This window comes from Podarcis melisellensis, assembly GCF_964234715.1.
Source record: "Podarcis melisellensis genome assembly, chromosome: 11".
Classification (NCBI taxonomy): Eukaryota; Metazoa; Chordata; class Lepidosauria; order Squamata; family Lacertidae; genus Podarcis; species Podarcis melisellensis.
This window is the reverse complement of record NC_138543.1, coordinates 55,156,756-55,183,313: the sequence shown is the minus strand read 5'-3', so window position 1 is coordinate 55,183,313 and position 26,558 is coordinate 55,156,756. Positions and strand designations below refer to the sequence as shown.

The following is a 26,558-nucleotide window of genomic DNA, read 5'->3' as shown; positions in this document are numbered from 1 at the left end:
AAGACATTTCCCCCTAAGAACATTTGTGAGAATAAGAAAGTGCAGTTGGTTCTTGTGTGAAGGGAGGTAGAAGAGTTAGAGTGAGTTAGAGACAGGATAAAATAAGACTAAGAGGGTAAAGGGTAACAGCATTTTGAATGCATTTAAATTTTACAGTGGCACCTCAGGTTAAGTACTTAATTCGTTCCAGAGGTCTGTTCTTAACCTGAAATTGTTCTTAACCTGAGATACTATTTCTGGGTTAGCAGAGTCTGTAACCTGAAGCGTCTGTAACCTGAAGTGTATGCAACCCGAGGTACCACTGTAGTTGTGTTTGCAGTAAACTACAATCTTCGTTGTTAACTTGAGAACCCGACTGAGACTAAGTGTTTCACCAGGGAGAACCTGGTTGGTGGCAGCAGATTAGTGGTGTACGGGTCAATAGTCCATCAAACGACCGGGGGCTCCGTACACAAAAATTCAGGAGAAACAGTAGTGGGTGGTGGGGTAGGATGACAACACTTACCTAACCTCCTGGCAGTGGAGTCTCTGTTGTTTACCAGAGGGAAGTGAGAGGGGCAAGGTGGTGGTGACATTGATGCTGTGGAAACGCACCAGCAGGAACACTCTGCCAGCACAATTGCACAGCACTGGCCTCCCTGCTGCCCTGCTCCTTCCACTCTTGCTCCCAAAAAGCAGCAGGGACTCTGCTGCCAGAAGTCAGGTAAGCACCATTGTCCCACCAACCACTACAGCAGAAAGCCTTTCAGCAGTTGTGTTGGAAATGCAAAGCCTCCACTTGCGGAAGCGAGACCAACAAAAGATGACATTCCACCTGCATTGTGCATCTCGTTCAATGAAGGCCAGCACAGTAGTCACAAGAGATATGATCAAACAAGAGCAGAATGAGGGCACCTGACCAGGCACCTATAAAACAATAAACGTCTTGCCAAGGCAGAGAATGGGTTCATTTACTGACTTCCTTCTCCCTGCCCTTTATCACACATGCCACGCTAGGGAGAGATGGATGGATGTTCTCTCGCCGACATTTCCGGGCACTCCGCCATTCTAGTCCCAACAAACACATCCCCAGATGGACACAAGCCTTATGACTCTGAATTTAAGAGCCAGCGCTGCCCAGCTTATGCCCACGACCCCTCTCAAAGCATGCCACTACTGGAGAGGCTGCAAGGCCAGGTAGGCATACTTTGAACATGGCCAGCACCTACAGCATCAGGTTCAGAGGTCAGCTTGGTGGAAGGCCTACTGGGTGGATCTGATTATTCCTGAACCCCTTTTGTTTTTCATGTTGGACCATGACTCCTGTCATCCCTGGTCATTGGCCTTGCTGGATGAGGCTGATGGGACTTGGGAGGGCATGATGTTGGCTGTCCCCGTGGATTTCACTGGAGTACCTTTGGACCAGCTGCTTCTCCCCAGCCAGCTTTTCTCTGAATTGCTTCTAGTCCTAATATGGGAAAGGAGGTGTCAGGAATGAGCCAACTCCTAGTGAAACTCTACAGCCTGCTGCAGAACAGAGAGAGTTAGATCTGCAGCAGGCTGAACAGTGGCCAGTGGCCAGTGCAACTCCTATGGGCACTGGAATGCCAGTTGCCAAGAGCGGGCTGAGAGTGGGCTGGAACACAGCCAAAGCTCTCTGGAAGATCAGTTAGGCGCAAACAGGCAAGGAGATAGTTTGTTGGAACAGGAAGAAGTTGGAGCAAGCCAATCAGTCCCAAAAGCCGGCAAATGGGAGGGTTGTTAGACTGGAAGCAAAACAAGAGACGTAAAAGTCGTAAGTTCAATATCTTCTGTAGATCCCAGAAGGACTCTTTAGAAGGGTCATCTTGAGTAACTATATCGGTCAGAAGCTTTGTTAGAGTCGTCCAGAGCTATCTGTTTGTTTGGGTTTTTTGCAACAAATCCTCCTTTTTAATTAGCTAAGCTTCTGGGAACCTGGACTTCTGACAGGAGGAGCACATCAACTTGGGAGATATTCATGATCACAGTGTGAAGTCCTATGTATTGTTGCTTTTGTTCCCGGCAGGGTCTGAACACCGCAATGGAAATGGAAGACGCCGGAGAAAAGTCTAGCAAAATGCAACCCCAGACAGGGAAAATCTGCAGATCCCTGAGCTACATCACGGGGGACATGAAGGCATTGGGAGACTGGCTGAAAGGTAAGCACATAGCAGATGATGCACCGATGAGAACCAGAATGATGCAACATTGCTTTTGGACCTGGAGACCTTTGCTTGGGTGCCTGCTCATCTTCAAAGCTTCTCCTGTACCAACAGCACAATCCTGGGAAGCCTGTTGTCTTCCAGGAGATGATGGACTACAACTTTCATTATCTCTCATCACTGGGACTCAGGACACATTTCCTGAGTCCAAGAATAACATAATATGGAGGGTGCCTGCTGGATTAGACCAATGGTCCATTCTAGCCCAGTGTTGCAGTCTAGGTGGCTCCATCAAACCACGAAGCTCAGTTTAGTAGTTTTGCAGAGGAAGCAGTGGGTGGGAACAGGAAGTAAGGCAGCAGAGCTCAGCGGCCAGGAGCCTCAGGTTCAAAACATCCCTGGTCACTCTGCACTGAGGGCCTCCCACAATCCTGGGCCTGTCCTGCTAGGTCTGGTGTTGTCCTCTCTTTTCCCCCATGCACATATCACGATATGTTTATTCCTTTGTTCCTAAGTTTCCTATTTTTGAGATCCACTCCGCCACCCTGCTCCCAGACCATCGGTTTATCTTGCCCAAATTCCAACATGAAGTTTTAAGATATACACATGGAGCGGGTGTGTCACAATCCCAGCACAAGCTGGCAGGGACACACTCACGCCATCTGCCATCTTAGATGTAAGCAACATAAATAAGCTGGGGTTTTTATCTCCCGCATGAACTCTGCCAGCAGTTCACGCGCTGCTCAGTCAACTCCCCAATTGCAAAAGAGTGTGGTTTATTTTATTTTTTTATAAACAATAATAAACGTGTGTCATATTTTACAACTCTGTCAGTGGTAAGGGCCCTACCAGATGCTGCTGGGAATATGTGCGTTGGAAACTGTCCCAGACTATAAACTTTCAAACAACGGTAACAAAGACCTACTGGAGTGTGCTACAATTTGCGCCCCAAAATCTGCCTCTTTGTGCATTTTGACAGTGCATGGTCAGTGAGTGTTTAAATACTTGCCCAATGCTTGCTAAGTATTCAGGATCCAGTGAGTGCACCGAATAAAATGTCCTGCGGAAACATAGATCAAACTGTGGGTTCATCTAGCTCAGCATTGCGGGTGGTGCTGTGATCTAAACCACTGAGCCTCTTGGGCTTGCTGATCAGAAGGTTGGTGGTTCGAATCCCCGTGATGGGGTGAGCTCCCATTGCTCTGTCCCAGCTCCTGCCAACCTAGCAGTTTGAGAGTACATCAATGCAAGTAGATAAATAGGTACCACTGTGGCGGGAAGATAAATGGCATTTCCATGTGCTCTGGTTTCCGTCACGGTGTTCCATTGCGCCAGAAGCGGTTTAGTCCTGCTGGCTACATGACCCAGAAAGCTGTCTGTAGACAAATGCTGGCTCCCTCAGCCTGAAAGCGAGATGAGCGCCACAACTCCATAGTTGCCTTGGACTGGACTTAAGCGTCCAGGGGTCCTTTACCTTACCTTTACCTTTTTACAATGATTGGCAGCTGTTACTCTCCAGAATTTCAGGCAGCATTCTCTCCCAACCCACATGGATATGATGGGGAATGAATCTGGGACCTTCTTCACACACAGCAGATGTGTTTCTGCTGAGCTACAGCTCTTCCACAAGGGCTGTGTGATGCAGCCCTTTTGCTCAGCAGAAAAGCATGGCCAGTGCACATTGCTGTGCTTGCTATTGATCTTGTTACATTGCCTTGGTTAAAAGTGTGCAGTTTATTTGCTTTTCCTCCAGAGATGGTCAAGGCAGTGTACACAGCATTCCCAGGTGGTCACTTATCCAGGCCCAGCCCTTTTTAGTATCAGCAAAGTTAGTGTGTCATGTGCCTTGGATGGATTTGAAAGAGGATTGGAGAAATTCATGGAACATAAGGCTGTCAATGCTTCCAGTTGTTGGAAACTGCAAGAGGGGAGGGGGCATACCCTCCAACATTTCTCCAATGAAAATAGAAACATCCTGTTCAATAATAATAATAATACAGTGGTACCTCAGGTTAAGTACTTAATTCGTTCCGGAGGTCCGTTCTTAACCTGAAACTGTTCTTAACCTGAAGCACCACTTTAGCTAATGGGGCCTCCCGCTGCCACTGCGCCTCTGTTGCACGATTTCTATTCTCCTCCTGAAGCAAAGTTCTTAACCTGAGGTACTATTTCTGGGTTAGTGGAGTCTGTAACCAGAAGCGTATGTAACCTGAAGCGTATGTAACCCGAGGTACCACTGCAATAATAATAATAATAATAATAATAATAATAATAATAATAATAATAATATTCTGCCCATATGACTAGGTTTTCCCAGCCACTCTGGGCAGCTTCCAACATATATAAAAACATAATAAAACATTAAACATAAACAACTTTCCTATAAAGGGCTGCCTTCTGATGTCTTCTAAAGGTTGTATAGTTATATATAACTCCATACCCTCCAACATTTCTCTGATTAAAATAGGGACATCCTAAGGAAAAGTGGGACATTCCGGGATCAAATCAGAAACCAGGACAGCTTCTGTAAATCCGGGACTGTCCCTGGAAAATAGGGAAACTTTTAGGGTCTGAGGGTCTTCTTGTTCTAGGGCCCTGTTTGAGATACATCTGGCTGGCCACTGCGAGAACAAGAGGCTGGGCTAGATGGGCCCTTGGCCTGATCCAGCAAAAGCTCTTCTTATCTTCTTCTGCCTCTCCCTTTGGACCCCTCCCTCGTCATCTTGTGTGTGAGCCTTTAATCATGTTTTCAGGCACCATCTTTTTTTGCACTTAGGTGCTCCAATGACGACATTCTCTTTTTTATATATATATATACACATTTTTATTGTTTTTTTTAACCTATCATTTCCAACATTCATTTAACATAACTTCTTATCTTATACAATATTTTAGACTTCCGTCAACACCTCTGATGATTTTCCATTCTTTATCACTTGTTCTGCATGTCTTAATTTCTCTATTACTCTTAATTATCATTAACTAATAATTCTCCTCATAGTCTTTCTTGCAATATTTCAAATAGAACCTCTTGCAGTCCTACTAGCGTAATCTGTTCATTACTTTTCAAGTAGTTCATATATTTACTCCAGTCTTCTAAGAATCTGTGGTCCCGGAGGTTTCGAATCCTTCCTGTTAATTTATTCAATTCTGCATAGAATTTCATCCGCCATTCTTCTTTCATCGGTAATTCTCCTTGCTTCCATTTTTGTGCCAATAACATTCTTGCTGCCATCACTGCATATAAAAACAACTTACAATCCTGTCTGTTAATATCATCTCCTACAATGCCAAGTAAAAATGTTTCTGGTTTCTTAATAAATGTATGTTTCAACATTTATTTCATCTCATTATATAATTCCCAGAAGTTTTTCACTTTTTTACATTCCCACCACATGTGATAGAAAGTTCCTTCCTTTTCTTTACATTTCCAACATTTATTACTTGTTTTATAGATTTCAGCTAATTTCACAGGGGTGATATACCACCTATACATCATTTTCATCACATTTTCTTTCAAAGCATTGCATGCACTACATTTTAATCCTTCTTTCCACAGTTTTTCCCAGTCTTTTAACTGTATACTATACCCAAAATCTTTGGCCCAATGGCGACATTCTCTTTCAGATAAGCCTCTGGTGTTTCAGTTTGTCGACTGGGTCCTGCGTGGCATCTCTCAGGTTATGTTTGTCAGCAACCCCCTGAGTGGTCTGCTCATGTTAGCCGGATTCCTCGTCCAGAGCCCTTGGATCACACTGACATGTTGCACTGGAGTCATTGTCTCAACATTAACAGCACTGATCCTGTGCCAAGAGAGGTAGGTTTGCCCCTGAATTATTCTTTCATGCCTCAAATCCCTTCTCTTTTCTTGTTTCACATGCTTATATATACATATCTTTAGGCACCAGGCAAAAGCATTCGTCTTCTCCCAAGCCTTTGGCCAATTAAATAATCTGTGGCCTCTTAAACTGGGGGTGTTTTTGTTTTTATTTGTTATTATGGTGTGTGTGTGTGTGTATAGAAATTATTATTATTATTATTATTATTATTATTATTATTATTATTATTATTATTGGGCTACTGGGCTTATTGACAACTCCACAAATATCCTATGTTCTGCAATACATTAGACTGAAATTTTGGACACAGAAAGCTGAAGTTCTGTGAGCAGAATTATACTGTTCAGCGGAGGGGAATAATAAGCGGAGGGGAATAATAAGTGCAGTTCGAAAGCGCATCAAAATGCAAGTAGATAAATAGGTACTGCTCTGGTGGGAAGGTAAACGGCGTTTCCGTGCGCTGCTCTGGTTTGCCAGAAGCAACTTAGTCATGCTGGCTACATGACCCGGAAGCTGTACGCCGGCTCCCTCAGCCAATAAAGTGAGATGAGCGCCGCAACCCCAGAGTCAGCCACGACTGGAACTAATGGTCAGGGGTCCCTTTACCTTTTTACTGAGCTTGGATTCTAGAACAATAGGCAGGTAGGGTCCTAGAAGGCAGCAACCTGATTGGTCTGCAGGAGCCGCCCAATCCGGTTCCAGGAGGAAGTGAATCAGCAACCTGACTGGCCTTCAGGAGCAGACCAATCAGGCTCTAGGAGGGGAGTTGAATCAGCCAATCACGCGTTGTTCAAATAATGTATATATAGCCAGAGGTTTTGAGGGAAAACACACTCACTCACTGTTTACCATGAGCTGAAATAAAGAGCATGAAATCAGCACTCAACTCTGAGTATATTTCAGGGGATGTGGTCAGGAATAATCCCTTCCTTGCCAGCAACCCACAGAGACCCTCAACCATTAGGCAAGGGCAGACATTGTCCGTTATCACTCTTGGTCGCAGCCTGGGGCAGAGGCAAATATCTTCTGCAGTCATCAAGACTGCTCCTCAGACTCTCAGCTTCGGCAGCGACTGCGGATGAGGATACAGTTGTAAGCATTTCCGACCTCTTTTGCTCCTCACGCAGGTCAGCCATTGCTGCGGGACTCTACGGCTACAATGGCGTGCTGGTAGGAATGCTCATGGCCGTGTTTTCGGACAAGGGCGAATATTACTGGTGGCTTCTGCTTCCTGTTGCTCTCATGTCCATGATGTGGTAAGTATTTTGGGTTCCAAGTGTGCATTTTGTGTGTGTGTGTGCTTCTCCACTTTGCCCCCTGTCCACTTTGTTCTCCTCTCACCGTCAGGCCATAAAGTGCATTTATATTATACAACAAGGTTAGCCAACCTGGTGCCCCAGATATAGCTGGATTACAGACCCTTTCAGCCCTAAGCATGGACCATATTGGCTGCAGCTGATGGGTGCTGGAATTCAGATATTGAGTGATGGGTGTTGGAATCCAATATTTGGATTGGCAGCATGTTGGTGGGGGAGAATTGGTCTTCCTTCCTTCCTTCCTTCCTTCCTTCCTTCCTTCCTGGAAGCATGGAAGCTATCATACCCCCCCCATTAGGGTTCCAATCCAGATTCTCCCCACCTCCTAATGTATGAATGATCAACTAAATATCTGGCCTTTCGGGACATCTTCGGGAGAAGAAAATACAGTGGTACCTTGGGTTACAGACACTTCAGGTTATGCGTTTTCGGGTGGTGCACCGCACCGAACCCAGAAGTACTGGAACGGGTTACTTCCGGGTTTCGGCGCTCGCGCATGTGCAGAAACACTAAATCACGCTTTGCGCATGCACAGAAGCTCCGAATGGCGACCCACGCATGCGCAGAAGCTGCGCTGCGGGTTGCAAACGAGTCTCCTGCACTGATCACATTCGCAACCTGAGGTTCCACTGTACTAAGGCGTAAACTCTACACAAATCCATAGTGGATTCCCTAAGACTGTTTGGTGGCTCCTTGTATGCATCCTCAACTCCTGCAGCCAGACTGGCGCCAAACATATTGCTCTGCTTTCTTTTGGTCCACATCAGTGAGGCTGAGAAGGGGGTCTTCTCATCTGGGTATCCCAGGACACACACTGCCCAGGCTTGCTCCCCGGCGAAGTCACTTGCTTTTGATGCTGTTAATGCAGCAAAAAGCAATGCAGGAGGTAGCAGTTATGAATTACCAGTCTTTGCAATCGCAGCAAGTGCTGCAATCCTCCAGCGGTTTGACTTCACCCCCAGAGGCACACTCCATTATCACTCGAGACAGAGGGATGTCAAAAAGAACCGGCTCCTTTAAGAGAAGCAAGCATGACCCAGAAGGCCAGCTCCCGAACTTTCGTTATACCATTAATTAAGCTTGCAATTGGTTTTTGCATAAACAGCAGATGACAATGCACTCATGTTGATATTTGGTGTGGGTGTCTTGAAAAAACAAAACAAAATCCTTCACCTAAAGGCACAAATGTAATGTATTATGTCGTTTCATCCTAAGTGGGTAATTGAGTCTGGGTTTTACAGGCCTTATCCAATATTCTAACTACCGTGGTGCCTCCGTTTACAAACTTAAACTGTTCTGGAAGTCCGTTCTTAAACCAAAACTGTTCTTAAACCAAGGCACACTTTCCCTGATGAGTCCTTCCACCACCGGTGCCCTGCCACCATTCGGATCCCGTTCTTAGACCAAAGTAAAGTTCTCAAACCGGGACACTATTTCTGGTTTTGCGGAGTTTGTAAACAGAATCGTTCTTATACTGGACTGTTCTTAAACCAAGGTACCACTGTACTTCACTACACCCCGTGCGGCTGCTAAACCAGAAATTACCTCAAGTTTCTTTTTGATTTTTTTCCTTTTGTGATTTTTCATTGACATAGTTCTACAAACTCCCACTAACTGGTTCCTTTCTTTCCATTCATTTCGAAAACATGTTCCCTCCCTTCATATAAACTGAACACTGAACCGAAACAAGTTTATCGCATGAGATTCATTCAACAGGAAGGTTACATTCCATGCTGCGTATTGTGTATTGTGTATCACTTTGAGAAATGTGAGCCAGTAACACCAAAACAAAATAAAACAAAACAAAAATGCCAACATGATAAAATTTCTCCCATTGGCTCTGAGGACAAAAAAAAACCAGTTACTGAGCATCCTTTCCAATCTGTTTCCAAAGGGGGAGCACTTTTGCTCTCTGCTGAGCACTCATTCTGATCTGTTTGTGGGGAGATTCGACAAAGCGCTCATCCACTCCAAATTTCCCCCTCACTTTCTAGCCACCGGTTCATGCTTTTGCAGTCATGTGCAAGCACTTTTTTCTTCCCTGCCACTTTCCCTGCAAAACCACTCTTTTAGATGCATATAGTGTATGGATAAGGGATGCGGGTGGCACTGTAGTCTAAACCACTGAGCCTCTTGGGCTTGCTGATCAGAAGGTCGGCGGTTCAAATCCCCATGACGGGGTGAGCTCCCGTTGCTCGGTCCCAGCTCCTGCCATCCTAGCAGTTCGAAAGCACACCAATGAGAGTAGATAAATAGGTACCACTGCAGCGGGAAGGTAAACAGCATTTCCGTGCGCTCTGGTTTCCATCACAGTGTTCTGTTGCACCAGAAGCAGTTTAGTCATGCTGGCCACATGACCTGGAAAGCTGTCTGTCAACAAACGCTGACTTCCTCAGCCTGAAAGCAAGATGAGTGCCGTAACCCCATAGTCACCTTTGACTGGACTTAACTGTCCAGAGGTCCTTCACCTTTACCTTTATTGTATGGATAAATGCAACAATCTTTGGAATCCATTCATAAAAAGCGTAATGTCTTGTTAATAATAATTTTACATTTATTGGATTAATTGCATCACTTATATACTCTATTGTGTACTCTAGTCTATTGTACAGTGGTACCTCGGGTTAAGTACTTAATTTGCTCCGGAGGTCCATTCTTAACCTGAAACTGTTCTTAACCTGAAGTACCACTTTAGTTAATGGGGCATCCCGCTGCTGCCGCTCCGCCGGAGCACGATTTCTGTTCTCATCCTGAAGCAAAGTTCTTAACCTGAGGTACTATTTCTGGGTTAGCGGAGTCTGTAACCTGACGCGTCTGTAACCTGAAGCGTCTGTAACCTGAAGCGGTACCACTGTATTGGCTATTTTCCCTCTTTCTTTCTTTTCATATTATTCGCATCATTCATATTTCTTTTCTTTCATTGAAGATTTTTCACTGAAAACCTTTATACACAAACACACACATTCTTTAACATTCTTCACAACCTGCAGAAAACCCTTATTGCCCTTTGCTCTGATTCAGTGTTAAAGAGCAGGTTTCCTACGGAAAGCTGTGGGGCAAGAAAAAGGGGGTGCTCAGAAATGGACTGGGGAAATGCAAATATATGCCTAGAAAACATGGGGGGTAAGGGGAAGGGGCCCTTGAAGTTGCATCAAGCAACTGTCAACCTTCACTTTCCAGCACATTTTTCTAATTGCTTTCCTTATCACAAAACAGTCTGATTTGGATGGGGAAACAGGTTTGTTTCGCAAGATCTCCTAAACAACTTTCATTGTGCAACCTGCATTTACCAGTACGTGGTTGAATTCCACCAGAAAATAGCTAAAGTTTGGAAGCCTGCTGGGGCTTCTGTAGCAGCGGCAGCAAGCTGGGTAGAATTTTGTTCGCAATTTCTCCAGGCTTTCTGTAAAAATATAAAAAAATAAACAAAAGCCAATTCCCCCAATATGATTACAGTGGTACCTCAGGTTACAGATGCTTCAGGTTACAGACTCCACTAATCCAGAAATAGTACCTTGGGTTAAGAACTTTGCTTCAGGATGAGAACAGAAATCACGCGCCGGCAGTGCGGCAGCAGGGGGAGACCCCATTAGCTAAAGTGGTACCTCAGGTTAAGAACAGTTTCAGGTTAAGAACAGACCTCCAGAACGAATTAAGTTCTTAACCCGAGGTACCACTGTATTAGACATTTAAATGTTTTCTGGTTCCGTGCTTACCAATGCTTTTAAAGAACTGTGTACACATTGGGTATGAGCCAAAGCTCCTCAAGGCTCCTATTTGCCAAAGCAACTCTGTGCACACAGGGAGCTGCCCCAATTTCCTTTGAGTAGGGATGGGTGGGAAATTCAATTCAGTTGACAAATAAGAAGAAGAGAAGAGTTTTGGATTTGATATCCCGCCTTTCTCTCCCTTTAAGGAGTCTCAAAGCGGCTAACAATCTCCTTTCCCTTCCTCCCCCCCAACAAACACTCTGTGAGGTGAGTGGGGCTGAGAGACTTCAAAGAAGTGTAACTAGCCCAAGGTCACCCAGCAGCTGCAGGTGGAGGAGCGGGGAAGCGAACCCGGTTCACCAGATTACGAGACTACCGCTCTTAACCACCACACCACACTGGCTCTCTACCTGATTCACACGATTCAAAGGCAAATCTACCTGATTCACACATTCCGGGGGGAAATATGCAGGTTGACACACAGCCATCCGGCAAAATGTGTGCTCCCCTGAATGTTGCAATGCAGATTGGCAGCCAACTTTTTCCTGGCATCCATTTGTCTCGGGAGTTGATGGAGGAGTGCGCTTTCGGGGCTGAAGTCAAACCGTTGGAGAGTTGCAGCGCCTGCTGTGGCTGTAGAGACCGATAGGGGAGAGACATGTTTTGTTGCAGCCTGGGGCAGATGAAGGCGTCCGGTTGTGTTGCTGCAGATGCACCATGGCATTTCGTCTCTCTATGCTCCTCACAGTGGTCATTCCTCCTCTGGTCACAGCTATGGATGAACAAATTGACTGCTTGTCTCCAGGCACTGCGGTCGTCTGCAAGGGATTCTCGCGTGGCTGGGCTGATGATGTCAGCCTCCATGTCGCGTTTGCAGACATCTTTGCAACTCAAGAGTTGGTCTGCCAATAGGCCTGGTGCAAATTCATATACTACACTAAAATGTGCTTTAAAATTCAGTGGTACCTTGGTTCTCAAACACCTTGCCTCCCGAATAAATTGGCTCCTGAATGCCGCAAACCTGGAAGTACGGTAAGTGTTCCGGTATGCGAACGGTTTTCAGAAGCTGAACGACCGACACGGCTTCTGTTTGAGGGCAGGAAGCTCCTGCAGCCAATCGGAAGCTACGCTTTGCTTTTTGAATGGTTTTGGAAGTCGAACAGAGTCCCTGAACAAATAATAATAATAATAATAATAATAATAATAATTTATTATTTATACCCCACCCATCTGGCTGGGTTTCCCCAGCCACTCTGGGCGGCTCCCAACAGAATATTAAAATACAATAGTCTATTAAACATTAAAAGCTTCCCTAAAGCTTGAGAACCAAGGAACCGCTGTAATAATGAAAGTAACATTAAAAATGCATTATATTCGTGGAAACTGCTTTGCAAAAACATGTACAGTGGTATCTCTGGTTGCAAAGGGGATCCGTTCGCAACATGAAAAGAGTGCAAGCCACAGCGGCACGTCTGTGTATGTGCTGGTTGTGATTCGCCGCTTCTGCGCATGCGCGTGACGTCATTTTGTGCGTCTGTGCATGCGCGAGCGGCGGAACCCAGAAGTAACCCTTTTCAGTACTTCCGGGCTGCCGCGGGACATAACCTGAAAGAACGTAACATGAAGCAGATTTAACATGAGGTATGCCTGTATGTAAAAAAAATTGCATGGGACATCCCGTTGTGCAAGTGCAAATCACTGCTGGCAGGACCTCTTAGCTGAATCCCATGCAATATTACTAACTGTGAATCTATACATATAAGTTAGCGTAAGCCAAACTGTGTCCCCTTAGCTCTGTTGTGTTTCCTCTCTGTGTACAGTGATGCTCTTTTGTTTTTCTATTCCAGTCCTATTTTCACAAGTGCCTTGGCCTCCGTCTTCAGCAAATGGGACCTGCCAGTTTTCACGCTGCCCTTCAACCTGGCTTTGAGCATGTACGTGGCCGCCACCGGCCCCCACAACCCCTTCTTCCCCTCGACGCTCATTCAACCCGTGACCTCGGTGCCCAACATAACGTGGTGGGAGGCCGAAGCATCTTTGGTAAGGGCCATTTCAAATGCTCATATCTCTCAGCCAAGAGAATTCATACAGAGGGGAGGGGGCCCTCTGAATGAGGGAACAGGGCGTGGAAACAAACCACTTTCAGACAGAGGATTGCAGGGCCCGATTCCTGCATTTATTACCCTTTACATTCTGGTTGCTCCTATACTGGGCTGAGCACAATGAGATTCTGCACCAAGGGACAAGACAATTGCAAAACATTGAGCTGAGAACAAGCCTTGAGTCATGGACACTGGACAATGAATCCAGTGAAAATTATTCTCTATTTTTTTATTTTTTAAAAATGTGGATGAAACTGTGTGATTAACAGGTAATAGACAGTCTTTCAAGAAAGCACCATAACTCAATAAATCATCAATGTATAACAACTGTACTGGAGGTAAAAATTTGACCCAAACACATTTCGACTTTGATGCCTTCCTCGTTGGCCCTAATTGAGTGCATGTATATAAATAAGGATGGAATGCGGGTGGCGCTGTGGTCTAAACCACTGAACCTAGGGCTTGCCGATCAGAAGGTTGGCGGTTCGAATCCCCGTGACGGGGTGAGATCCCATTGTTCAGTCCCAGCTCCTGGCAACCTAGCAGTTCGAAACCACATCAAAGTGCAAGTAGATAAATAGGTACCGCTCCGGTGGGAAGGTAAACAGCGTTTCCATGCACTGCTCTGTTTCGCCAGAAGCAGCTTAGTCATGCTGGCCACATGACCCGGAAGCTGTCTGCGGACAAACGCCGGCTCCCTCGGCCTATAGAGCGAGATGAGCACACAACTCCAGAGTCGTCCGCGACTGGACTTAATGGTCAGGGGTCCCTTTACCTTTACCTTTATATAAATAAGCATCAAATACAGTTTTAATAAGTTGATTACATGACTCGAGGTTTCATCCTGGCTTGTGGTTTCACAGTGCTTCTATGCTGGGGCCCAAGTACGTAAAAGATTGCGTCCCCCAATATCAACCGTCTCAGGCCCTATGGCTCTCAGAGTGGTGATATTATGGCATGCTGCCTAAATGGTCTACTTAGTAGCAGTCCCGTGCTTCTGCAATCCCCTCCCTGGTGGTGTCCATCTGCTCCCCCCTCCTTGCTCTTAATATTTCAGTAGTTTTTTTATAATGTTCCTGTTCATCCACTCATGTGGTGCCTAAAACATAGGGGATTTGAGGAGCAAACTTGGAATTATTAGCAGTAAGGATGCTTGGTTTGCCTGAGGTGGTCACTGCACTCTCCCTAATGGCATTATTATTATTATTATTATTATTATTATTATTATTTTATATAACACCCTTCACTCGAAGAACACAGGGTGGTTTACAACATGTTGTTGTTGTTTAGTCGTTTAGTCGTGTCCGACTCTTCGTGACCCTATGGACCACAACATGCCAGGCACTCCTGTCTTCCACTGCCTCCCACAGTTTGGTCAAACTCATGCTGGTAGCTTCGACAACACTGTCCAACCATCTCTTCCTCTGTCATCCCCTTCTCCTTGTGCCCTCAGTCTTTCCCAACATCAGGGTCTTTTCCAGGGAGTCTTCTCTTCTCATGAGGTGGCCAAAGTCCTGGAGCCTCAGCTTCAGGATCTGTTCTTCCAGTGAGTACTCAGGGCTGATTTCCTTCAGAATGGATAGGTTTGATCTTCTTGCAGTCCATGGGACTCTCAAGAGTCTCCTCCAGCACCATAATTCAAAAGCATCAATTCTTCGGCCATCAGCCTTCCTGATGGTCCAGCTCTCACTTCCATACATCACTACTGGGAAAACCATAGCTTTAACTATACAGGCCTTTGTTGGCAAGGTGATGTCTCTGCTTTTTAAGATGTTGTCTAGGTTTGTCATTGCTTTTCTCCCAAGAAGCAGGCGTCTTTTAATTTCACAGCTGCTGTCACCATCTGCAGTGATCATGGAGCCCAAGAAAGTAAAATCTCTCACTGCCTCCATTTCTTCCCCTTCTATTTGCGGTTTACAACATAAAAACACCAGATACATCCCAGGCAGGATCCCCTCCCCGCTCCTCGATTTGTGGGTGCTGTGTGTGAGTAGTTGTCTGTGGCCCATGCCCAACACCAAATTTGCCTAGGTAAGCCACAAACAGTGCCGGTTTACCAAATAGGCAGAGTAGGCACTGACCTCTGGACCCCACACCCTTTAGGGGCCCTGCGACAACAGATCAAAATATTATTGGTGTGATATTGATGGAAAATTACAATCTAGCCTTCTTCGTTCAGTGTGAGAGGGGGCCCTGATATTTTGACTGACTAGGGGCCTCCACAGGGGTTAATCTGGCATGGGTCACACTGGAAATAGCAGCAGCAAACCTTGCACTGATTTTAAGCAGTTTCCTTTGCCCCCTAACCCACAAAGCGGCTGTTTGTGGGTTTGGTTTACATGACAACCCCAGAGCCATAGAAAAACACCCGGGTGGTAAAGTTGTGCATAAGATTTTATTGTGGCAATGGACTTTTATATGCGCCGCCAACTAACTCCCCTAACTGCCTAATTGGGCCCAATTGACACGTTATGGCATCCAAGTGAACTTTCCAACCTCCAAACACCCTGGATCTCGGAGACTTTGGTCTCTCGTTGCACGAGGGCAAATAAACGTGATCAGGTGGAAAAGGAGCAGCGCCATGCTTCCTGCGAACAGATCCAAGCTCAGCAATCGTCCTAGCCTTAGCTATAACCACTTTAGCTTCAGTTGGTCACCCATTGAATAATTACGTGAAGAGACCTTCAAAGTGTGAAGCTGCCAAGATGATGATGATGATGATTTTTTTATTTATACCCCGCCCTCCCCAGCCAGAGCCAGGCTCAGGGTGGCTAACACCAGAAAACAGATAGGTAGCCATCTTGGTCTGCCATAGTCAAAACAAAAAAAATTCCTTCCAGTAGCACCTTAAAGACCAACTAAGTTAGTTCTTGGTATGAGCTTTCGTGTGTATCTGAAGAAGTTTGCATGCACACGAAAGCTCATACCAAGAACTAACTTAGTTGGTCTTTAAGGTGCTACTGGAAGGAATTTTTTTTTGTTTTAACACCAGAAAAATTGGAGTAAAATCATAATGGGGGGGCCATTTAAAATACAGGTTAAAATGCAATTTAAAATCCAGCCTCATTTTAAAAGTAGCAGATAGATCAAGACCGTAAGGGGAGGGAAACGTAAAGGTCAGATTGAGTCCAAACCAAAGGCCAGGTGGAACAGCTCTGTCTTGCAGGCCCTGCAGAAAAATGTCAAGTCCCACAGGGCTCTAGTCGCTTGTGACAGAGCGTTCCAGCAAATCGGGGCCAGTGCTGAAAAGGCCCTGGCCCTAGTTGTGACCAATCTAACCACCTTGCAACCTGGGACCTCCAAAATGTTGTCATTTGTGGACTTCAAGGTCCTCTGCGGGGCATACCAGGAGAGGCGGTCCTGTAGATGTGGGGAGGGGGATTGAATTTATGTGTCAAGGAAGCCTGAGGTCCTCATTCCCTTCCAGATTGTCCGTGGCAGGTCAGAAGCAACTCACATGCACACTACAACATACTCATAAGCCAACTTCTCTCGGCAGCCAGGAGCATCATAACCAGACACTGGAGGGACCTGTCAGGAGTAAACATGGACCACTGGTACCAAACCTTATGGGAAACAGCCCTACTAGAAAAATAAACCAACAAATTGAAACTAGCATGGGGACGAATAAAAGAGGACATCTTCACCCCTGTGTGGCTCCCCTTTGTTACATACACAGCCCAACAAGACAACAACAGGAATCCACCGACAGCATATGAATCAATATGGATAAATTGACCCAACAATTCTCACACATGCAAACAAAACTCACTGCTATAGTCAACTATAGGCAACCAACCATGCCCTGTGTCCCAATCTCTCTCTCCTCCAACAAAAACTAATAAATGAATAGAAATAGGACCAACCCATGTGACACTGACACAAAAACCTTATGTGTACACTATGTAGGGGATGTGGGTGGCACTGTGGACTAAACCACAGAGCCTAGGGCTTGCCGATCAACAGGTCGGCAGTTCAAATCCCCACGACGGGGTGAGCTCCCATTGTTTGGTCCCTGCTCCTGCGCACCTAGCAGTTCGAAAGCACAAAGTGCAAGTAGATAAATAGGTACCGCTCCGGTGGGAAGGTAAACAGGGTTTCCGTGCGCTACTCTGGTTCGCCAGAAGCAGCTTAGTCATGCTGGCCACATGACCCGGAAGCTGTCTGAGGACAAACACCGGCTCCCTCGGCCTATAGAGCGAGACGAGCGCGCAACCCCAGATTCGTCCTTAACTGAACCTAATGGTCAGGGGTACCTTTACCTTTTTACACTATGTAGAAGAACAAAAGTTTGCTGCCCTCCTTCTTTTCTCCCCCAACTTTATATGGTCTATAGCATTAGCATCTCACATTGAATATGAATGATCTGTAGAAAACTCAATGAACTGAAAGCAGAGACGCTGTATGTGCTTTTGTAACCAAGAAAATATTTAATAGAAACAGTTTTTAAGAAACAAATAAGTGAATAACTCGCATGGCATCTGTGAAGTTAGGAGAATCAAATTTCTACCCCACTCATAGCATGGAGAAGAGTTTTCTCCACCAAAAATTACATTGGAGGGAAGGAAGAAAAATGTCTTTTCTTTCGTGTTTTTTCTTCAAATGCTCTTCTGGATTTTAACCCCAATTGTCCTAATGGTGTTCTTCATATCCCCATCACTCCCCATCGCTGTCTCTTCTAACCTGAGAGTTAGATTCAAGATCATATTGATTCAGGGCCACGCACCCGGCCCCTCAATCGCTCGCTCAGTTAGCTGTAATGAAATATTTGGCATATGCACAGAATTGTACGTTCGGGAGCCATGTTCCTGAAAACCGTCAAGACTCTGCTGACGTGAGTAGCGCTGCGTCCCACAAACTGAGTGGAAAAGTACAGCTTGGGGCCTCCGTTGGCAAATGGGTTTTTTGGCATTAAGACCAGTCACCTCCAGCTTCCACGGAGGGGAGACGTATTATGTGAGATTAACAGGTTATTAGAAATATTTTTTATTCTTATCTCCGCAAGAGACTTCAGAAAGCGCGTGCCAGCAGCGTCATTTAGTGGAACGCTCCCCTGTGACTTAGCCAAAGCAGTAATGAGTTTTCTGCTGTCAAGCTGAAGCAGACTCATGCATCGGGCATTTAATTTCATTTAAAAGGGGGCCTTTGTTTCGGCGGCCGGCTCATCACGGTTCAGATTCATAACATTCACTGCCTGACATTAGCTGCTTGTTTGAAAGGTAGGAAGGGCGCATACCAGCTCAGGGGTCGAGAGTTCAGCTCACAAAAGCCCAGTTTATATGTCCCTGGAACCGAAGCAAACTTCATTCAACTGGAGGGGGAGCAGTAACAGCGTCCCTCACCTCCCCTTAGCAGATAGTGTCAGGTCTTAAGATGGGAGCTCCCTGTTGATAGCTAACTTTCCACTCCGTGCAGGTGGCTGAGATGCCCAATTCTCCTTTCAGGAGAAGGAGGAATTTAATGAATGGAATGTCCTTGCAGAATCCTCGCCACAGAGATGGGGAACATGCAGCCCTCCAGACCAGGGCCGGTCCACCGATTAGGCAAGGTGACACAGCTGCCTCAGGCGGCAGGATCCACCGGGGTGGCAGATCACTCCTTTCGCCTTTGTTCCTGATACTGTTATGTATTGGGCTTAACACATCTTATGTTACAAGGCATGTTCTAACCAATCGTATAAGCGTTGGTAGTCGAACGTTCCAATGGCAAGTAAAAGGATGCATTTTCAACGGTCAGTTCATGCACGGTTTATTATTGTGTTGTCCAGTCAGTTCGGCTCTTGTTTTCCTATGAGTGAGCTGTTGTCACTGACAAATATTGAATGAACTTAGCTGAGGAACTTACACTGCCTTGGGCTTCTGACTTTTCCCGAACATTTAGCATTTTGTGATCTGCCTCAGGTGCCAAAACATCTTGGGACAGCCCTGCTCCAGATGTTGCTGGACAGCAACTCCCATCAACCCCAGGGGTGACGGGGGCTGAAGATCAGCAGCATCTGGAAGCCACAGTGTCCATCACCCAGGAGGACTGACAAGAGGAGGCCAGGATTTCTGGATTCCTCAGGTAGCAAGGCAGCATAGATGGTGCCCTTGAGCAACAGTGGCCGACTCTGGGGTTGTGGTGCTCATCTTGCTTTATTGGCTGAGGGAGCCAGAGTTTGTCCGCAGACAGCTTCCAGGTCATGTGGACAGCATGACTAAGCTGCTTCTGGCAGACCAGAGCAGCACACAGAAACGCCGTTTACCTTCCCGCCAGAGTGGTACCTATTTATCTACTTGCACTTTGACGTGCTTTTGAACTGCTAAGTTGGCAGGAGCAGGGACTGAGCAAAGGGAGCTCACCCCGTCGTGGAGATTCGAACCACCGACCTTCTGATCGGCAAGTCCTAGGCTCTGTGGTTTAACCCACAGCACCACCCGCGTCCCTGTAAACACAGCATTGGTTATTGGTTATTGGAAACAGAGCGTTGGTTATTGTTCATTCATGGTGATTTGAGTTCATAATGCTAATGGGTCGGTCACATGCAACCCCACTTTCAATACTCTTCATGTCTGCAAAAGTTCTGGGGTGGGGTGCTTCATTTTCAATCAGAGCCTCTCCTGTAACGTCCTGCTGAAACCTCATAACCTTTTTCATAGAATCACAGATTTGTAGAGTTGGAGGGTCATCTTGTCCAACCCACTTCAACGAAGGAAACTTTCGCTTGAACTCACGACCTTGAGATTAAGAGTCTCATGCTCTACAGACTGACCTATTGCAAATGTTCTGGTTTGTTTTTTCCCCACTTTTGTTGAGCTGTAGTCCCTATGGCAGGCATAGGCAAACTCGGCCCTCCAGATGTTTTGAGACTACAATTCCCATCATCCCTGACCACTGGTCCTGTTAGCTAGGGATGATGGGAGTTGTAGTCCCAAAACATCAGGAGGGCTGAGATTGCCTATGCCTGCCCTAAGGAGGGCAATAATGTCGTAGGATGAGAAAAACATCACAGAAACAAACAGAATAACAAGCAGAAGAAACCCATCTCTCATATACTACTATTGTGCCAGCATCGTGTTACGGAATGCAGCTGCATTAGAACACAAGTCCAGAGAGGCTTTAAGATGCCAGAGCCTGGTTTCTGAGAGCCCCGGTAAGAGACTCACAAATGAGAATGTAAGAAGAGTCCGCTGGATCAGGCCAATGGCCCATCTAGTCCAGCATTTATTTCTCACAATGGCCAACCAGATGGTTATGGGACCCACCTTAACACACACACATACACAGAGTGCCCTAAATAATACTTGCACTCTGCGAGCATAGATATATGTTCCTGGTGACATAATCCAGGAATCGAACACACCCAGATTTTAAAACTATTGAAGGCTGAGAATATACATCAGAAATGGTATATTTTATCACTATCCTATGCTGTCATAAATTCTCTGAATCATTTAGACTTGAGTATGGTGAGAGACTGGATTCTGGGCAATTGATGGTCCTTATTAATATGGGGGCATTTGTATGGAAGACCATTATCATACAACCTTGAAACCTGATATATCTTTTCCCAATACCTGTTCCACAGATATTGCAGTCCGTCCCAGTGGGAGTTGGGCAAGTGTACGGCTGCGATAACCCTTGGACCGGAGGCATTATCATGGTGGCTCTGTTCATTTCCTCCCCGCTCATCTTCATCCATGCCGTGATTGGCTCGGCACTGGGGGTGCCTGCAGGTATGAGAATGCCCTAGGCAGCCAGAACTGGCTTAAACCATTATCCTAAGTACTCCACCCTATATCCAGCCAAACTAGGGTTATAACTGAGATGTTAGTATCTGGTTAGCTTGCCAGATAAAACCAACAAACCATGCTTGGGGTCTAAAGAGGGAAGAACTTGCCTCTAGGTGAAATGAGGGGGGAGTGGCCACAGATACCTTTGCATGTCAAATTCCATCTTGAGATCCTAGGGTAGAAGGTTTCTAGAGATTGTGTGGACCTAATCAAATAATAATAATAATAATAATTATTATTATTATTATTATTATTATACTCCACCCACCCATCTGGTGGGGTTTCCCCAACCACTCTGGGCGGCTTCCAACAGAACATTAAAATACAATAACCTATTAAACATTAAAAGTTTCCCTAAACAGGGCTGCCTTCAGATGTCTTCTAAAAGTTTGGTAGTTATTTTTCTCTTTGACATCTGGCGGGAGGGCGTTCCATAGGGCTGGTGCCACTACCGAGAAGGTCCTCTGCCTGGTTCCCTGTAACTTGGCTTCTTGCAGTGAGGGAACCGCCAGAAGGCCCTCGGCACTGGACCTCGGTGTCTGGGTTGAACGATGGGGGTAGAGACGCTCCTTCAGGTATACTAGACCGAGGCCATTTAGGGCTTTAAAGGTCAGCACCAACACTTTGAATTGTCCTCAGAAACATACTGGGAGCCAGTGTAGGTCTTTCAAGACCGGTGTTATATGGTCTCGGCAGCCGCTCCTATTATTTCCTAGGTATCAAGGCTGGGGAACACTTGACTCTCCAGATGTGGCAGGACGCCATCTCCCATCGGATGGGCCAAATTTTAGTTCAGCAACACCTGGAGGGCCAAAGGTGCCTTGCCCTGCCTTCAGCCCAGGAGTGACGTGTCTTCTTCTCACCTGTCCTCTTTGCAGCCCTGAGCCTAGCCACACCTTTCAACAATATTTACGCCGGCTTGTGGAATTACAACAGTTGCCTCTCTTGCATCGCAATTGGGGGCATGTTCTACGCCCTCACCTGGCAGACCTTCCTTCTTGCACTTGCTTGTGGTAGGTACCCAGTTTCATCCCTATTGTGCTCACACAACCCATAGGGAACTGTCAGAGCATTTGTCCCTGTTGCCCAGTATTAGCCTCCTATGATTGCTAGCTTCTCTCCAGAGTCTCATTTCCCATCACTTGCTCCCTGAAGATGCCAGGGATTGAACTTGGGGAATATCTCTTGGATTTTAAAAAATATACATTGACTTAGTTTATAGCAGAATTTAAAGCTTGGAAGCTGGGTCTACCCATTTCCTCTGCCACCCATTCTGTCTCATTCTCACATCATTAGCATAACTTAAGTTTTAAAAAAGGAATATAGAGGGGTCCCATTGGAATAGAAAAATAAGTTCTTTCCTTAAAAACAGTCTTGAAAACAGACCTCTGTTTAATTGGTTCTATGTTTTCAAGAGAATCCATCAAGAGTGCATGTTTTGTGACTTTCAGAGATTTATAAGATTTCTGTTTATTTGGTATCGCAGAGAGTGCATATTTCATACTGTTCAAGGTTCTGTATAGATTATATAAAGAGTTTACCGTATTTTTTGCTCTATGAGACTCAGTTTTTCCCTTCTAAAAAGTAAGGGGAAATGTGTGTGCGTCTTCTGGAGCGAATGCAGGCTGCACAGCTATCACAGGAGCCAGAACAGTGAGAGGAATTGTTGCTTTCACTGAACAGCGATCCCTCTTGCTGTTCTGGCTTCTGAGATTCAGAATATTCTTTTTCTTGTTTTCCTCCTCCAAAAACTAGGTGCATCTTATGGTCTGGTGTGTCTTATAGAGCAAAAAATACGGTATATTGATATCGCATTGTTTACTTGGTCGTCATGTTGCCTTGGATATTACTGATAATTGTTTGCAACACAGGGGTTTAATTTTTTGAACACTTCAGAATCTGCCATATATACTAGTCTAATTTACTTCTCCTTTGTCTCATCTCCCCCCACCCATGCCCCTCTTTTTTTCCCCAGCTCTGTTTACTGCCTACTCAGGAGGAGCACTGGGCCATATGTTTTCCGTGGTGAGTTTTGCAGGCTTTAAGGGGTTGAATTCATCATTAAGTGTTCAGAGTCGCTTTCTTAGTGATAAGGTCACCATCCCCTTAAGAGTCCTGGGAGGGTAAGTAGCAGGGAGATGGCTGAATTCCCCCCCCCCCTTTAAAAAAATGGAAGCACACAAAAAGGAGCTTGTTGCTCTTGGCTCTTGGCTCCTGACTCTGGGAGATTTAAAAGGGGAATAAAAAAAAGTAAAGCTGCTATTCTACAGCACTCCTGTCTTCTTACAATTATTCATTATTTAGAAAATGTGTAAACTGCTGGATCGAAAGGTTTTACAGCCAGTATACTAATGAAATTGGAATCCACTGTCCAGAACACACATACATTAGGTCATTCATCATTAAAATTCAAACTCAATACACCTTTTAAAACAGATACAGGAAAACAAATGTTATACGTGATGGCATGCATTGCTCCATGCCACCTGCATAACCCCACTGTTTCATTTTGGGGTTTCCCCGACAACTGGGCAAACCCCTGAAATGAAATTAAATGAAATGAGAGGAGACCACGGAATAGTAAAGAGATGCAATGCAGAAAATCCTCTGTTCCTTACTTTATCATGTTGTCTTTTCACTTTGAATACCTGTTGCCTGTTCAGAGCCAGAGCAAATGAACAAACCAACCTAAGATGCTTAAAAAGCATAGGCTCCTGGTCCATAATAAGTACTTCCAAAATCTGCCATTGGCTAATATCTTTTTTAGAGACCAAACAAAATGTCACGAACTACTGCGCAAGCTCTTCTTTGGCCAAATACTGCAATGGCCTTTCTCAGCCTCAGTTGTGATTGGACAGTAGCTTCCATCATTCCTGAACACAGGAGTTTGAGTTCCTCCAAGTACCATGTTGGAGGAAGGTTGCGTTTGACAAAGCAACAAGCGGAAGTGGGCAGATGGAGTGAACAAACAAGGAGCAAAACAAGTTGGGGATGTTACAGTCCATGGGGTTCTGCATCTAGATTCAGGTCCAAAAAGGAGATTGGGTTAGTCTCTTCTAGATGCAATGGGTACCAAGTTTACGCACTTAGGAATCTGGGATAAAGAAGCAATGACTGATCCCCATTTCTGAACCTCTCTTCTCCTTCAGTTCGGAATGCCTTTGGGAACATGGCCTTTCTGTTTATCTTCACTCACTTTCCTGCTCTTAACTACCACCAACGACGCCATCTACAAACTTCCTCTCTCCAAAGTCTCCTACCCAGAAGCCAACCGGGCCTATTACTTGTCGAGAAACGACGGACAAAACGCCAAGTCCACCTGCGACGTGTGACAGGCTGAGCCTCGTGCATCTTCCTGTCCGTAGTGGTGTCTGGACTTCCCAAGGAAGATAAACAGCTCAGAAGGAAAACAAAGCTGTTGGTGGAGCTCTTCATCCATTTTAAGTCGCATATAACTTCACGCAGATCAGCAAGTCTCGGAATTCTCTCCGTATGCCAGTCAGAAGTGAGCAGAATATCCTGTTTGTTTGGAAAGGGGTGTGACATTGATGGAATGAATAAGGGCTGAGATCTGTGGTGGCCAACTGCAGGTTCACTGGCTGGAGCCAGTCTTTTGAAGCAATATTAGCAGATACCACCATCATACATATATATGTGTGTGTGTGTATATATATATATAATCACAGTGTGGTTTTTTAAACAATGCTATACAGTGTCACTTGTAAGGACTAGGAGGAAAACGTTATTGTGTGTCACAATGCAATATTGTATGCAAGTTACATTCACAGGACTTTAGTGCTGGAGGGCACCAACTTTATTGTGGAGACTGAGCACTCCTATAGGGGCCAGTTCATATGAAAAAGAGACATATTGAAGACCCAGACCACTTTTGGGAACAGAACGGCTCCTGAGAAAAGAGGCTTTGGTGATTTCTAGATTAGATGATATTCAATCAAGAGGACATCTAATTGAGAGGACAAAGCAAGCAATGGGAGAGTTGCATGTCTGGGGAGAGTATTTTTGTATTAATTGTATGCAATGGGAGTGTCCAATTACAGGTAACAGAAGAGATGTGGGCTAACCATACTTGCATATTCTGTATCACCTTACTGGAATCCCCATGGTTGACTGGTGGGTTTTTAATTTGCAAACTGAGAGAGCATACTCCAGATCACTGGACAGGTAAGGCCAAACTACTGTATTTTTCGCCCTATAGGACGCACTTTTTCCCTTCCAAAAATGAAGGGGAAATGTGTGTGCATCCTATGGGGCAATGCAGGCTTTCACTGAAACCTGGAAAGCGAGAGGGGTCGGTGCGCACCGACCCCTCTCGCTCTCCAGGCTTCAGGAAGCTATCCGCAAGCCTTGGGAGCTCCACGGAAGTTCCCGTCAGGCTCCCAAAGCTTGCGGATAGCAGCCTGCATCCCGAAGCCTGGGGCGCGCTGCACAGTGTGCCCTGGGCTTCAGGCAGATATCGGGCAGCCCCACAAGCTTGGGGGACAGCGGGGAGGCGGAGCGCACCTTCCGCTGTTCCCCAACCTGGTTTGGAGGCTGGTGCTGGCAGAAGCGGGCTTCTCCCCAGCGCCAGCCCCACATGCTCGGGGGACAGATATCCGCAAGCCTGGGGAGACCAGCGTGACTTCCCGCCGGGCTCCCTAGGCTTGCAGATAGCAGCCTGTTCTGGGGGCTGGGGTCGGGGGAAGCTTCGGCATCCCCCGCCCCAGCCCCGCGCCTGGGGGGAAATAATTATTTTCCCTTTATTTCCTTCCCAAAAAACTAGGTGCGTCCTATGGGGTGAAAAATACGGTAATCTGTGTTCAACGCTCCTGAGTATCCACGCTTCTTTAATGGCATTGGAAGTGTCTTCTTGGTAGATCAGACCAATATCCTAGGCAAGAACTGCAGCAGCCAGAAGGCACTCAAGTCTCCTGCCTCCCGTGCAGAATGGAGCTGGTGGGAGTTGGGATCCAGTATCTTGAAGACCACAGATTCCCAATTTCAGTCCCTGCCATTTCCAGGTAGGGGCTGGGTGAGACCCCAGTCTTAAAAAAATAAATAAATCCTGGAGAACTTCCTGTCAATACTGAGCTAGTTAGACCAATGGCCTGACTCTGTACATGCTTCCTGCCACTAATTGGCTGATGTTTTGCCAGTGGAGAAACAGAAGGAGAGAAAGCAACCATAATAGGGTGAAATGGGAGGGGTGAAATCTGAAGGTTTTATTGGCCTAACACATTTGAAAAATATGCCTCTTCTTCAGGGACACTGCAAATAAGAATATGGAGCATTTTGTATAACATGATTCAATTAAAACTATTATATACCATATAGCAAGGATGAAACTATTATAATTCCAATATTGGCAGTGAGCCCCCTATTGAGATGTGGACGCCAGGGTGGACTAGTGCCTTGCCTCCAAACCATGGTTTGCAAAGCTGCTTCAAGCCATGGTTCAAAGGCTTGGTGCTAACCACGGTTTGCTACTGTGTTTATCTTGGCAAACTATAGTTAGGAAAAAGTCAGGCAGTAAACAAGGGGATCCTTGAGCAGCAGTGGATAAAGGTCATGCAATTTGAACTGCTATGTTTATAATCTTCTGGATTATTGCAGCTATTGTAATAAATGTGCCTTAAAGGAGGGAGGGAGGGTGTTTCCTG

At 45.8% G+C, this 26,558-nt stretch overlaps 1 protein-coding gene across 2 annotated transcripts in view; it reads left to right on the top strand.

Moving 5' to 3' along the window:
* The window catches only part of SLC14A1 (solute carrier family 14 member 1 (Kidd blood group)), a 29,095-nt gene extending 3,969 nt beyond the window's left edge, over positions 1-25,126 (top strand). The window contains exons 1-9 of one of the 2 annotated variants that reach the window (XM_081929877.1): positions 995-1,176; positions 2,027-2,159; positions 5,790-5,979; positions 7,129-7,257; positions 12,875-13,067; positions 20,697-20,844; positions 21,780-21,914; positions 22,877-22,926; positions 24,051-25,126. In XM_081929877.1, the coding sequence (XP_081786003.1) occupies positions 1,003-1,176; positions 2,027-2,159; positions 5,790-5,979; positions 7,129-7,257; positions 12,875-13,067; positions 20,697-20,844; positions 21,780-21,914; positions 22,877-22,926; positions 24,051-24,233 (1,335 nt within the window). In that variant the 5' untranslated portion in view covers positions 995-1,002 and the 3' untranslated portion in view covers positions 24,234-25,126. Of the gene's footprint in view, positions 1-994; positions 1,177-2,026; positions 2,160-5,789; positions 5,980-7,128; positions 7,258-12,874; positions 13,068-20,696; positions 20,845-21,779; positions 21,915-22,876; positions 22,927-24,050 lie in introns of those variants that run through there. The other variant, XM_081929878.1, reaches the window with a different exon arrangement.
* Positions 25,127-26,558: the final 1,432 nt, after the last annotated feature.